General features: G+C 59.2%; 1 protein-coding gene across 2 annotated transcripts in view; it reads right to left on the reverse strand.

The window, feature by feature from the left end:
• Positions 1-14,675, reverse strand: part of C1H4orf50 (chromosome 1 C4orf50 homolog) — a 149,793-nt gene that overhangs the window by 44,160 nt on the left and 90,958 nt on the right. Inside the window, exons 12-13 of one of the 2 annotated variants that reach the window (XM_071217390.1) lie at positions 14,202-14,420; positions 11,495-12,149 (exon numbers count right to left, since the gene is read on the reverse strand). The exons of the other annotated variant lie outside the window; for it this stretch is intronic. Coding sequence (XP_071073491.1) covers positions 11,495-12,149; positions 14,202-14,420 — 874 coding nt within the window. The remainder of the gene's footprint in view (positions 1-11,494; positions 12,150-14,201; positions 14,421-14,675) is intronic. 2 annotated transcript variants of the gene reach the window in all.

Below are 14,675 nucleotides of genomic sequence, written 5' to 3' on the forward strand. Positions count from 1 at the left end.
CACCCCCGAGGGGTCGCACCCTTTGTCAGTATCCCAAGCAGCATGTCACAGAACAGGTGCCCAGGCAGTAAGGACCAGGTACCATGTGCCCAAAACGGTGGGAAAGCGGGGCCTCCGGGAGGCTAGGGGTCTTTCCCCAAATCACGGGGTCAGTGAGAGGCAGGGGCAATGAGACCTGTCAGGGGCCACGCTCCCCCCGGCCCGCCCCCGGTTGCCCCCCACAGCTGACCACCGCCACTTCCTGCAGGGCGGCCATCCGTCGTGCCTCTGCAGAGGTCCCCATCGCTCTGCTGAAGCCTTGACCCAGCACAGTGACCTGCCCTCAAGCCTGCTCGTCTCAGAGTCCTGGAGATGCTACACAACACCTCAAGGAACCCCAGCTGGATCTGTCCATGGGAGCCCAAATAAAATCAGGACTGCTTTGTCTTCCATCCAGCTTTAAAAACTCCCCTGAGGAAGTGTAAGAGTGTTTGGCTCTCAGCCAGCCTCCAGGGACCCACATCGGGGGGTGACCATCACTGTCTGCAAAGCACCGCATGACAGGGTGCAAACCCAGATGTCAGCCTTAGAGCCTCTTCCAGCCCTCTTCCCCCCGCCCCCGCTTCCTTAGGGACCTTCCCCTCTGTGCCCATAGGACCTTGTAAATACCTCTGGTGCCACAGTCCCTTCGACTGAATTCACAGCTCACCTGTCTCTCTCCCCCACGGGTCTGTACCCCACGAGCAGCGCAGAGCAGGCATTCAGCAAATGTTGGAGAGTGAGCGAATGAGTGGATGATGGATCAGTGAGCAAGTAAATGAAAGGATGGGTGAGAATGAGTGAGCTAGGAAGCGAGTGAGCAAGAGAGAGTGAACAAGCAAGAGTCCTTTCATGTGGCACGTAAGCTTTAGGGGTGGACGAAAATTAGATAAAATCAGGATGCTTTATCCTCCATCCAGCTTTCAGGTGAAGGAACGCTCCTCCTTCTAGAAATGCTCCCCCTAATAAATGAAGAAGGAATGATGGAGTTTGAACATCTCCATATTAGAGCCACTAATGAGCTCCTGAATCTGGGCATTGAGTAACAGTGGCTGCTGACATCACAAAAAAAGGGACTCGGCACCTCCTGGTAGAACATGCTTAGAAAGCAGGGCCTGGCGTGAGAAACTGGGGCTCAGAGAGGTAAGTGACCACAGGTCCTGTGGCGAGCGAGTGCCAGAACTAGTGGAGGTGTTCAGATCACTCTCATCCCAAGTCACTTGGCTGTTACCCTGCCAGTCAATGCTGGGAGACGAACCTTCATGAAACAAGAAATAAAAATACAAGGCTGAGAAAAAATGCCACTTTATCTATAAGGTGAACTTTATGGTCCAAATAATAACGGCACAGATAAAATGCCCACAATAAATGGACCAAGGAGATGGTATATATCATAAACACCAGCTCTTCGAGCAGAAAAATTAACCTTCAAAGACAAAGAGTGAGTCGGAAGTCCCCTGTCCTCCTCCACCTCCATCTTCCATCCCTTCCTTCCTGATCTTCACTCTCGGGCCACCTTTCGCTCCCACCCAGACCCCCTGCAATCCCTGGACCATTTCGGGGAGGGGGGTGCCTGGGTGAGAGTCCAGCTCCTCCTTCTGCTCTTCTCTGAATCCGAACCCAAACCAAAGCCAAAGTGAGAAACATTTCTGCCTCGGGAACTGTTGCACAACAGCGAGCTGATACTGCCTAAGGATCTCCAGCAGCCATTCCCCACACCCCTTTGACCGCAGAACTCAGTTTCCCCAGGGAGACCCTCTAGAGACAAGGGCTCCGCGCTTCTTTGGGAGATGGCCCCGGAACAAGACTCAAGCTCCGTAGCCATGGCGTCCAACCCCGGCGGCGTTTCCAGCCGCATCACCCTGTGTTCGCCCGGCTCTTAATCGCCATCTGACTTTTACCGCCGGCCATCCCTGTCGCTTGTTCCATACCCCACGCTGGCGCCCAGGCAGGGGCACCCCCAGCGCCCTCCTTCTCTTCCCTTTGCAATGCTTGGGGGCTGGTTCAAATGCTGCCTGCCTTACCATTCCGACGCTCTCCCCGTCGGACCGCCACTTTCTGGGCTGCTTCAACGCCTGTGCTCCCTGGCATTCTTAGAAGTCAAGTCCCCTTTCTAGTCCGCCTCGATTAAATGGGCGTGGTTCCCCACGACTGTCCGCCCCGCTGGACAGAGAATGCCTTAGACGTGCTGCGGTGATGGCACTTTTGCATGCCCTGTGCCTGGCCCAGCCTGGGCATGAAATGAACGGGCACTGCCTGGCACAGCAGGCTGCACCGAGCTCTGCTGGGCATGAAATGAACAGGCACTGGATGGTACGGCAGGCTGCAAGGGACTCTGCCTGGGCATAAAATAAGCGGGCACTGCCTGGCATGGCAGGCTGCACAGGTCTCTGCTGGGCATGAAATGAATGGGCACTGGATGGCACGACAGGTTCCATGGGTCTCTGCTGGGCATGAAATGAATGGCACTGGCTGGCATGGCAGGCTACAAGGGACTCTGGCTGGACATGAAATGAATGGGCACTGGCTGGCATGGCAGGCTGCATGGGTCTCTGCCTGGGCATGAAATGAATGGGCACTGCCTGGCATGGCAGGCTGCACGGGTCTCTGCTGGGCATGAAATGAATGGGCACTGGTTGGCATGGCAGGCTGCACGGGTCTCTGCTTGGACATGAAATGAACGGGCACTGGCTGGCATGGCAGGCTACAAGGGAGCCTGCCTGGGCATGAAATGAACGGGCACTGGCTGGCATGGCAGGTTGCACGGTCTCTGCTTGGGCATGAAATGAATGGGCACTGGCTGGCATGGCAGGCTGCACGGGTCTCTGCTTGGACATGAAATGAACGGGCACTGGCTGGCATGGCAGGCTGCACAGAGCTCTGCTGGGCATGAAATGAACGGGCACTGGCTGGCACGGCAGGCTACAAGGAACTCTGGCTGGACATGAAATGAACGGGCACTGGCTGGCATGGCAGGCTGCACAGAGCTCTGCTGGGCATGAAATGAACGGGCACTGGATGGCACGACAGGTTCCATGGGTCTCTGCTGGGCATGAAATGAATGGCACTGGCTGGCATGGCAGGCTACAAGGGACTCTGGCTGGACATGAAATGAATGGGCACTGGCTGGCATGGCAGGCTGCATGGGTCTCTGCCTGGGCATGAAATGAATGGGCACTGCCTGGCACGGCAGGCTGCACGGGTCTCTGCTGGGCATGAAATGAATGGGCACTGGTTGGCATGGCAGGCTGCACGGGTCTCTGCTTGGACATGAAATGAACGGGCACTGGCTGGCATGGCAGGCTACAAGGGAGCCTGCCTGGGCATGAAATGAACGGGCACTGGCTGGCATGGCAGGTTGCACGGTCTCTGCTTGGGCATGAAATGAATGGGCACTGGCTGGCATGGCAGGCTGCACGGGTCTCTGCTTGGACATGAAATGAACGGGCACTGGCTGGCATGGCAGGCTGCACAGAGCTCTGCTGGGCATGAAATGAACGGGCACTGGCTGGCACGGCAGGCTACAAGGAACTCTGGCTGGACATGAAATGAACGGGCACTGGCTGGCATGGCAGGCTGCACAGAGCTCTGCTGGGCATGAAATGAACGGGCACTGGCTGGCACGGCAGGCTACAAGGAACTCTGGCTGGACATGAAATGAACGGGCACTGGCTGGCATGGCAGGCTACAAGGGACTCTGCCTGGACATGAAATGAACGGACACTGGCTGGCATGGCAGGCTCCATAGGGCTCTGCTGGGCATGAAATGAATGGGCACTGGCTGGCACGGCAGGCTGCACGGTCTCTGCTTGGACATGAAATGAACGGGCACTGGCTGGCATGGCAGGCTGCACGGTCTCTGCTTGGACATGAAATGAACGGGCACTGGCTGGCACGGCAGGCTGCACGGTCTCTGCTTGGACATGAAATGAATGGGCACTGGCTGGCACGGCAGGCTGCACGGTCTCTGCTTGGACATGAAATGAACGGGCACTGGCTGGCATGGCAGGCTGCACGGTCTCTGCTTGGACATGAAATGAACGGGCACTGGCTGGCACGGCAGGCTGCACGGTCTCTGCTTGGACATGAGATGAACGGGCACTGGCTGGCACGGCAGGCTGCACGGTCTCTGCTTGGACATGAGATGAACGGGCACTGGCTGGCACGGCAGGCTGCACGGTCTCTGCTTGGACATGAGATGAACGGGCACTGGCTGGCACGGCAGGCTGCACGGTCTCTGCTTGGACATGAGATGAACGGGCACTGGCTGGCACGGCAGGCTGCACGGTCTCTGCTTGGACATGAGATGAACGGGCACTGGCTGGCACGGCAGGCTGCACGGTCTCTGCTTGGACATGAAATGAACGGGCACTGGCTGGCACGGCAGGCTGCACAGGGCTCTGCCTCAACCCCCGTCTGGCTAACAAGCCTGTGGTCACGGCCTTCCCGGAAGTTGTGTGGTTATGGCACTCAGGAGATAAACCACGGGTTCGGTACTTGCCTTCACTAAGAGCTCTGCCAAGGCAGGCACATTTGAGCCTCAGTTTCCCCCTCCAGAACATGGGAAGTGGGACGCCTTCCTCAGAGAGTCTGACCATAACTGGCCAAGAACCAACCCTCTGAGAGACTTGGCCTCCATGCTCCCACCACACTCACCCTTTTGCACGGCACTTCCCTTCCTTAAGGAAACTCCGGGGGAAATATTCCAAATTTCCTTAGAGACTGACGTGCTCAAGAAAAAGCCTGCCTGGCTCCTCTGAGGGCCGACTGGGCTCGATTACTCTTCCCTGGACGTCCCTGTTTAGCTTGGACAACCAAGCAGGAGAGCAAAAATGTTTGCAGGGGCCGAGTGAGGAGGAAACGGTGCACGGAAAGGAGGTGGGAAGGCACTGGCCGCCCCAGAGGTGACCTGCCCATGGCCACCTGCAGAGTCCAATGCCTGGACGCCATCCGGGGGATGAATTTTCTATCACAACTCTTGTTTTGCCTGATGAATATTTCATCCCAATACAGAGCTATTGGAGGCGCGGCCAAGGAGGAGGCGAGCGAGGCCGGCAGCTGCCAAGCGCCCTCGCTGTCTCCCGTCCCGTGGCGACTTCTCGGTGTCGGCCCTTCCTCCCTCTGCCGTGTGAGGAGCGGGCGGAGGACGTGTCCCCACCCCACGGTGCTGGGCCTGGCCCTGTGACTTGCTTTGGCCGATGACTGTGGTGGAGACAGCGGGCCTCTGAGCCAAGGCATCGTGACACGGCGCGCGGGTCTCCCTGAGTTTGGGGGGCTTTGTTACCGGCACGATTGCTGCCGCAGTCCATGACCACGGGGAAGTCCAGCAGCTTTCCTAGGGACACACAGCTGTGAAGCGGCACCCCCATGCCGCGGCGCTGGGGCCCTGTCCTGGAACTCCTGCTCTTCCCTGGGGCTGACAGTCCTGGAGGGGCAGATCGTCCCTAGCACAGGGCCCCGCATGCCGGGCTCAGAGTATTTGGGGATGCAAGGAAGGAGTCGACACGCAGCATCTGGGAGAGGAGAACACCGTCCTGCCGGGACACGTCCCTGAGAGGGCGCCCGGCTCCTGTGTCAGACCTGAGGCTGCAGATACAGGGGACACTCCCCTCCCTCCCCTTAACGAACTGGAGGGCTGTACCAGGAAGGCCTCAGGGTCCCATAATGCCACCAAGACCCACTGACCTCAGGTGGACGGCAAGCAGGGACCTGAACGGCTGGGCAGGGAAGCCCCTCGGGGAGACTGCAGCTTGCAGGGCAGCTAAGGTGCTCTTGGTGCAAACTTGTGAAAAGCACCCCTCCCCGGGACAGCCCCGGGCCAGGGTGCAGGGCTTGGCGAGGAGAGCAGGACTGGATCTCGCCCCCTTTGCCCCAGGCCAGATGCCTTGCTCAGTAGTCACCCTGGACAGCCAGACGTGGCAGTCCCGGAAGAGCGGGGGTGGCACCATTTGGCTCTTGCTGCCCAGTGGTGAGTCTTCCCACCGGCAAATACGTTACAATCCCGCTCTGCCTACCATGCACCCAGGACAACCCGGCACACAGTAGGCCCACAGCAGTCGTGTGTGCAAAGATTAACCCATCAGAAACAAGAGGGAGCTGGTTCCTGGAGGCTGCTGGGACTTGCACCCACCAGCTCCGTCAGCAGTCTGCCGTGTGTGTGTGTGTGCGTGTGTGTGTGTGTGTGTGTGTGTGTGTCGGGGGCATGGGTATTGGCCTGGGGTCTGGTCCAGTGTGGTGCAAACACAAGAGCATCTGCCCTGGGGCCAGGGGGCAAGGAAGCAGCAGCAGCAGGAGGCAGGGAAAGCCAGGTCCTGCCTGTCCCCCAGCCTCACACCTGCCTCCTGCTAGACGACTCTCATCCCCGGGACCACCCTGGGCCCTGCAGGGCATGGGGCCTGGGGAGCACTTGGCTGAGCTCTAGAGCAGAGGGAAGAGCTGGTGTGTGTGTGCTGGGGAGGGAAAGGGGCTGGAGGGGAGAGGGGAGGTGGGGAGAGGGAGAGGAGGAGGGGAGAGGAGGAGAGAGGAGGAAGGGGGAGAGGGAGGGAGAGAGAGGAGGAGGGGAGAGGAATAGAGAGGAGGAGGAGGGAGAGGAAGAGAGAGGAGGAGGGAGAGGAAAAAAGATACATAGATCACTCAAAATGGCACATTAGAAAATATAGGCGGTCCCCATATATCCCCTCCACTCCTCCCACACCGACAACCTCCCCCATCATCGTGGCACACTCACTGCTCTCGGTGAACACATTCTGGAGCACTGCTGCACCACGTGGGTAATAGTTTACCCTGTAGTTCACACTCTCCCCTGGTCCATTCAATGGGTTATGGCAGGATATATAACGTCCTGCATCTGTTCCTGCAGTATCATTTAGGACAACTCCAAGTCCTGCAAATGCCCCCATACCACACGTCTTCTTCCGTCGCCCTGCCCTCAGCAACTCCCGTGGCCACCGTCCCCACATCATGATACGGTTTCTTCCATTGCTCGAGTCACAATAGTTCCATAGTAGAGTATCAGTAAGTCCACTCTGATCCATATTTGATTCCTCCATCCTGAGGACCCCTTCTTGATTTAGAGGTGGAGTGTCTCCGTGTCTTTTAGGTTAAGCCTCTTCAACTTTCTCGGAAGTAGATGGGGACACAAGTAGCCGTGATGGAAGGGCAGCAGCCCTGCATCCGAGCCCCGCGTGGAGCCAGGGTGCCTGGGGCGGGGGGGTGGGTGGTAGTTCCGGGGCTGCCGTCCCCAGGGCTGCGGGGGACGGTGCTGTGCTCGCTGCGCCTGCCGAGACTCCTCCGCAGGCCTGGGGTGGGAGGAGCGCGCACGAATCACCGCAGTGACCGTCAACGGTGCCGAGCGTGGGGCAAGGTGCCGGCAGAGGGGCCTGGGAGAAGGACGGGCACCCATGGGCAGCCGCGGGGGGCTCGCAGAATCCGCGGGCCCCAGGCTGCACCCGACCCTTGCAGCCACCAGACTAACCGCAGCCGAACGGGGCAGGCCCTGTGCTTGGCGACTTGGGACTGTCTCGGCCTCCCTGCGAGGGGCGGGCGCGGTTTTCAGAAAAGAAAGCTGAGGCGGGGAGCTAAGAAACCAGCTCGCCGCTGCACCAAGAAGAAATGCAAAGTGGGATGTGAGGCGAGAGCCTGTGGCAAGTGTGCCTGTAAGTGCATTCAGGGACAGGTAGAGGGTACCCGGAGGGCGGCAGCAGGGGCGCAGGACATGGCTGGCGAGGCTGGCGCAGAGGGCGGTGGAGGAAGCCAGAGAGCAGGGGTCCGCCAGATCCCAGAGGGGTGGCAGGTGACCTGCAAGGGAGGAGGGGGTCGCCCTAAGAATTATCTGACATGCTTCATGGTGATTTCTTTGCATTTCAAGGCGTTTTCTGCGTAAGGCGGTGGAGGTTTGGAGCGATGGATGGCAAGCTGCATTTTAAAACAACACCAACGACAGGAACAGCGGATACTTATCAAGCAGGTGGCATGTGCTGGACTCAGGCATCTGACCTCTCCGTATTCCTTCTTGAATGCAGACTCGTAAGGTAGGTCCTGTCACTCGCATCGTTTTACAGGTGAGGAAATCGAGGCCCGGAGGAGTTAAGTGCTGCGCTCAGGGACTCACAGCTGATGAGCCACTGAACTGGAACCTCGGCCCAGGGAGCCAAGCCCTTACACTTGACCTCTACGTCCTATATGAAATGCTTTACATGACAAAGGGCCTAACGAGGTCAAAAGCACCGGCCCACACAGCGGGACCGGGCCTTCTTCTAGACAGACAGACGGACATTTTGGAAATGGAGATGCCCGACCCAGCCCACCTGCAGAAGGGGCCCCAGATGGACGCGACTCGAATCCACAGGAGACACTTTTCTCGAAAAGGCGGACCAGCGAAGGAGCCACGGCTGGACAGTCCGCGCAGTGCTTCCGCGGTGGGGGTCTGCGTGGAGCCCCGGGGCGCACGGAGGCCGAGCTCCTGCCCGCCGCAGCCCTGGCAAGCTTCGGTGACGCCCACGCCATCCCTGGGGAGCACCACCCTTTGATTCAGATCTCTTCACCCACCTGCCCTCCCCCCTAAGCCTTCACGTGGGTCCGCGTGATCACAGTCCGCGTCACCTGTCGTTGCCCTAGCTAAGTGATTCTTGATCATTCCCTTTTAAATTCCACGTGTAGAAATAAAACAGCAGGGAGTGGATGTAGCTCAAGTGGTTGAGCACCTGCTTTCCACATACAAGGTCCCGGGTTCAATCCCCAGTCCAGGTACCTCAAAATTTAAAAACAGCTTTCAAATGAAATAACACATTAGCAGCACCTGCAACACCCTTCCCGTCACCCAGGGCCTCTACTTAGAGCTTCACAGGCACACACCCCCTCCTCCACACAACCCCCTAGGAAAGCAGCACCCCCGTTTCCCCGATGAGAAAACTGAGTCCTGGCTCAAGGCCAAGCACCGAGTTACGGGCAGGACCCGAATCCAGACCTGGGTGGGGTGCGTGGGCTGGGCTCCTGATGGGGCGCGGGGACGTGCACCCGGGGCCCACCCCCTGCCTCCCTGCTCCCCGGGTGCCCACCTCCCCCCCGGCCCTCGCCACACCCGCCCAGGCCTCCTCTGCCCTCGCCGACTTCCTAGCCCCAGAGCACACGAGCGCTGGGGTGCCCGCCACTGCCCCAGCGCCGGCAGAGCCGAGCCCCTCAGACGCCTAAGTCCTTCCCGCCCGGCCCCCGCCGAGCCGCCCCTCTCTGCAGCCACCTCCCCCTGGACCGCCAAGCGCCCCGGTGCCAGACGCCTGTCTCTGTGCTCTGACCTCGCCTATGCCACGCGTCGCCCTCCCACCAGGCAGTCAGCACCTGGAGGACGGGGCGTGGTGGCCCTGGCTGGGCCGAGGGTAGTCCCTCACCTGGGCTGTGGGTGGTCCCCGGCCTGCGCTGTGGGTGGTCCCTCACCCAGACCATGGGTGGTCCCTGGCCTGGGCTGTGGGTGGCCCCTCACCTGGGCCATGGGTGGTCCCCCATCTGGGCTGTGGGTGGTCCCTGGCCTGGGCTGTGGGTGGTCCCTCACCTGGGCCATGGGTAGCCCCCCATCTGGGTTGTGGGTGGTCCCTGGCCTGGGCTGTGGGTGGTGCCTGGCCTGAGCCATGGGTGGTCCCTCACTTGGGCCATGGGTGGTGGCTGGCCTTGGCCATGGGTGGTCCCCCATCTGTGCTGTGGGTGGTCCCTGGCCTGGGCCGTGGGTGGTCCCTCTCCAGGGGAACCGTAACCATGAGGGCGGGGACTGGTCTGGTTCACGCTGCCTGACCCATTAGGGACTCAAAAGGAAGATGCCCAGTTGACCTGACACGTGGCCACAGGCACCCCGAGTGGGGTGCTACACCTCCAGGTGGGGCGGGGGCTGGCGGGTCTCTCTAAAGGACACGTGCTTATCTCATTCGACCCAGCAATGCCTCCTCGGGAATTTATCCTCAGAGTCACACGTGTGTGAAAAGAGAGATGTATAAAAGTGTTTGTGACAGCGATAGTTTTAAGAGCAAAACATCAGACACAATTCAACTGTCCATTGACCGAGAGCTGGTTAAATGCACACGATAGGAAACAACGCAGCTGTTGAAAAACATGAATGAGACATTTGTGCTCTGACATGGAATGATCGAGATGGAGAAACGAGGAAAGCAAAGTGCAGCAGAGAAGGGGAAGTGCCACCACCGAGGCGTAAAGGGGAGGGGGCGTGTGCAAACTTCATAACTACGCGGATACCCCGGCAGGGTTCCCGGGCTGTCCTTCCAGACGGGTTTTGCCTCTGGGGAAGGGACTGGGGAACGGGGGAGGGGAGAAACTTTCACTGCGTAGACGTCTGTGCCTTTGGAATTTTGAATAATGTAAATGTACTACTTATATTAAAAATAAAGAAAAATTTCTCTAAAAGAAAAGTCACAATAGGATTGAAAAAAAAAAAAAAGGGCAGCACCCAGTGCCCCCTTCCCTCTTGCACCTCCCCTTCCAAGGGTATATGTCCAACCCCCTTCTTGCCCCCCCCAACCCCGGGCCTTCAGGCAGGGAGTCGCCCCTTCCTCCCTCCCCAGCTGACCCCTGGCCACCTCCAGGGCTCCACTCAGTCGTCACCTCCTCCAGGAAGCCCTCCTGAGTTCTCACCGGGTCTCCCTCTGTGCCCCCTGCCCTGCGGGTCCCCTGCCCCACACAGAACATTCCACGCAGTCACAGTCCACTCATCTGTCTGCCCACAAGCCCGGAGGATGGGGGCTACAGGGGAAGATGCCCATGGCTGAAGAGGGGCCGGGGTCCTCGGCTGGGTCCCTTGGCTCGGCGTGGCAGAAGGGACACACTGGGGCGGCTGGAAGGACAAGTGGCTCTATCTGCCGCGCAGCCGCCAGCCCGCCCCCCCACTCGGGGTTTCCTCACAGCTCTCACACCGGTCAGAACAAAGACAGTTAATCATCAGGGTGACACTTCTAAGAAGTTAATCTTAAAACATTCACGGTACCCGGGGTCAGGCCATCTTGGGGTGCTGAGGATGGGGGTGGTAGGGACGGGCCGGTACCAATAATGACAGGTGTGAAGGTGCAGGTGGCGAGGGGAGGTGCTCACGGTTTCCCCGTTTTGGGCGGAGCTAAATCGGCTCGCATTCGCTCTGTCACTCTGCTTACTGACATGGGAGCAGGAGGGCCAGCGAGTTTCTCTAACATTAAAAGGAACAGGGCGACGCTTGAATATTTAAGCTACACTGGGATTTTCTAGTCCTACAGAGTCATTTGAGTAATGACCCGCTGTAGTCCCTCACCTGCCCTGCCAGGTGCCCAGGGAAAGCGTCTGCTGGGTGCAAGGCCCTGCCTGGAGCAGGACGCCTTGCAGAAGGCAGGAGAATGCAGCAGCAGGGAGGAGAAGCTGCACCTAACGCTTTACAGCGCGGCCAAGCCGGGCCTCGGATTGTGCTAAAAGCTTGGGGTCCTTGCACGAGCACAGGGGTGGGTGCACGTACCTTGCTGGGACAGGGTGGTCCACTGACAGCAGCTTGACAAACGACTCCTGCCCTGGCGGCCCCAGCTGGCCCACCTGGCCCGTCTCCAGGGGCTGTTGTGTCGCTCAGAGCCATAGGGCATGGGGTGGCCTGACACCAGCTCCCGGAGGCCCGCTCTGTCGCCAGTGTCCCCCGAGCATCCAAAGAGGCTGGACCCTGGCTGCACCCGGCCCACTGAGGGGGGTGGCAGCGGCCCCCGGGGCCCCTCCAGAGGGCTGGGAGGTGGCACCAGGCAGGCCAGGGGAGCACAGAGCTGGCTCTCCACCACTGCAGGGTGGCCCCAGGGAGCAGCTCCCGGGGCCCCGCGCCTGGCACCAGCAGGAACCGGCGGCTTCTGGTGGCTTCTGGCCTCGGAACAACGTGGTTGACTGTGGAATCGCTGGGCTGAGCTGCCAAGACGGCCTCCGCGTCCCTTGTAGATTTGCCCATCGCCACCCTGGGAGGTGCGGGACGCAAGCAGAGGCAGCACAAGCACGAGAGCGACGAGACGCCCGAGGTGGGGGCCTCCCGGGGCACCCCGGAGATCAGAAACGGGGGTGCAGGCCGGTTCAGAAGACAGTAAGGCTGGCTGGTCCCCTTGACTCGACTGGGTGGGGAGCCTCTCTCCATCATCTTCCTGATGCGTCGTCCCAAACAAAGGGGGGAGGATAAAGGAAGGGACCAAAACAAAGGGGGAAGGGACAAAAGAGGGACCACAACACCAAGGTTACTGAGGAGCTCTGCAGGACGCCTCATAAGGGGAACTTAAGCGGGCGCCGTGGCGGGTGAAAGGGCCAAAGAATGTCGGGGAGCGGTGTTGACAGTGGCTTTGAACTTGGGGGTCTCCATGCAGGGTGGAAATGGGGCTGCAGGGTCCCCGTGAGCTCCTGGGGACTGAGGTGACCACGTCGTCTTCACTTGTCTCCCCATCTCCTAACCAAGGGCTGGGCACACACACAGCTTCTGCCGGGTGTGCGTTGAAGGACTCAGGGGCGTGACTGCTGGTAAATCAATCGAAAGAGCAGGTGAACGGATCCGATGGCCACCAGCTAACTGAAATGGTTGCAACGAGCGTGCTTTCCTTATGCTGCAATGGCTTCCCAGTTTTCCCCCAAATAAAAGCATTTGTTTCTATAATGGTTCTATGGTTAGCCAAGGGGTCAACATCTGGGGAAGCAGGTGAAGGGTAAATGGGAACCCTCTGTCTCCTATTTTATTTTAAAATAGAGGGTTAACTACACTAAACAAAATCCACATACACTAAACAAAATCTGCACTTTTTCCCACCTGCCCCGTCCTTGTCCTTACACAAGGGCAACAGAATTGGGAAGGGGCTGCCTTGCACATGTCCCAAGTTCAGCCTTGGGGGGTGGGGAGGGGTGACAGTGACAGGAGGCCTGTTGTGGCTGCATGTCCAGCCTGCTCTGGTCATTACGCTGACCGCTTGCTCCTCCCCACGGCCCCAGGATCCATCCCTCCAAAGCCTGCACGCACCTTGGACCCAGACGCTGGCGCATCAGGTCCCTGCAGCCCGACCCCACCCAGCTCCCCTGCCTCGCCTCTCACCCCTCCGTGCCTCTCCCCACCCTCCGCGCACCCCTGCACTGCTGGCAGTTCCCTCAGGGCTCCCGTCAGTCCCATGCGCAGAGCCTTTGCACAGGCTATTCCCTCTGACCCTAACACGCTTCCCCACCTCACCCATGTGTCGAACAACTCGTTGGCCCTTGCCACTCCACTCGGCAGATCCCTCGTGGCTGACCTCCCCCTCCCCGAGCCAGGTGGGACCCCCGCCTCCCTGCGCCCCTTAGCTCGCAGCCCATAGGGCGGCAGGCTGCACGGGGATGCCTGGCCTGTGTCTCCACTGCACGCGAGCCCCTCGGAGCGGCCAGCGCCGACCCTCGCAGCACCCCCCCCGGCCTCGTTACAGCCCCCTCCCACACCAAGCACGAGCCTGGCCTGTGGTGGAGGTCAGAAAATGTCTGTGGAATGAACGGACTGATTAGAAAGCTCCTATTGGTTTTTAATATTGTTCAAAGTAAAATATATGATTACTGAAACCAGGCATTTTATTTAGTAGACAAAGCTCCTCTAAAACGTGGGAGGGACCCAGGGAACACGAAAATAACAAACTAGTCTCTGTGACAGGTGTGTCAGGAGGTAAGGGGCTAGCCCAGGCCTTCCCAAGCCTGTCGGGAGCCAGGGGGGCTAGCCCAGTCTTCCCAACCTCAGCTGGAGCGGGTGGTTCTTTGGGGCGGGGCCTGCCCTGGGCCTTGTTGTTTTAGCAGCATGCCTGGCCTTCGCCTGCTACAGCCAACAGCACCCTCTACCCCCAGCTGTGACAACCAAAAATGTGCCCAGACTATGCCAAGTTTCACCCCGCAGTGGCAAAGCCACCCCGCCTTGTGACCCCCTGGCCTCCGTTCAATAAACATTTCCTTGGCCGCCTTGACATTTGCCAGACATTTGCCAGACTTGCAGAATTTGCAAGGCACAGCCCAGTGTTTCTCTCAAGCACACACGCCCCCAAGCCGAAGGCAAAACCACTTGCCTCTGAACGAGGGCCTCAATTGCTACCAATTTCTTCAAGCACTCTCGAAGCTTCTGCTTCAAATATTTATGGAGTCTATGAAATGGCCCCGGAGAACGAGGGTTTCTATTAAATTTACAACTCCAGCGGTGATTTATTGACCTGGGGATTGCCGCACACGCTCTCTCGAAGTTCTTTGTAAAAAGCCAGGATCCTCGCCGGGCTCAGGAGCTCGGAGGGTGGTGGGATGCTGTCATCTTCGAGGGCGGGACAGGACAGGCCCCCCTCTTCTTGCTGGCAAGGGACAGCGAGCCCTGACGTCACGGTGGCTTCGGCGGGGCGCGCCCCTGGATCCCACATCGGTCCCCAAGGCAGAGGGTGCTGGAGGCGAGAGTACAGTGAAATGGTCTCCACTTCTGCACGTTAGTAAAAGCCCCTCTGGCCACACGTTTTATCCCAGGAGGAGACGCAACGACAACTACCGTGGATCGAGCACTTTCCGTGTCTGGCACCTAATGCGTGGGCGCACGTTCTTTTTATTATTGCCTGATGAGGCACCTGCCATCACCGCTGGGTGACAGATGGGGAAACTGAGATTGGGGCAGGTTCCAGCTCTCAGCCCAAGTCACCTGGGGT

This window comes from Dasypus novemcinctus, chromosome 1 (assembly GCF_030445035.2).
Source record: "Dasypus novemcinctus isolate mDasNov1 chromosome 1, mDasNov1.1.hap2, whole genome shotgun sequence".
Classification (NCBI taxonomy): domain Eukaryota; kingdom Metazoa; phylum Chordata; class Mammalia; order Cingulata; family Dasypodidae; genus Dasypus; species Dasypus novemcinctus.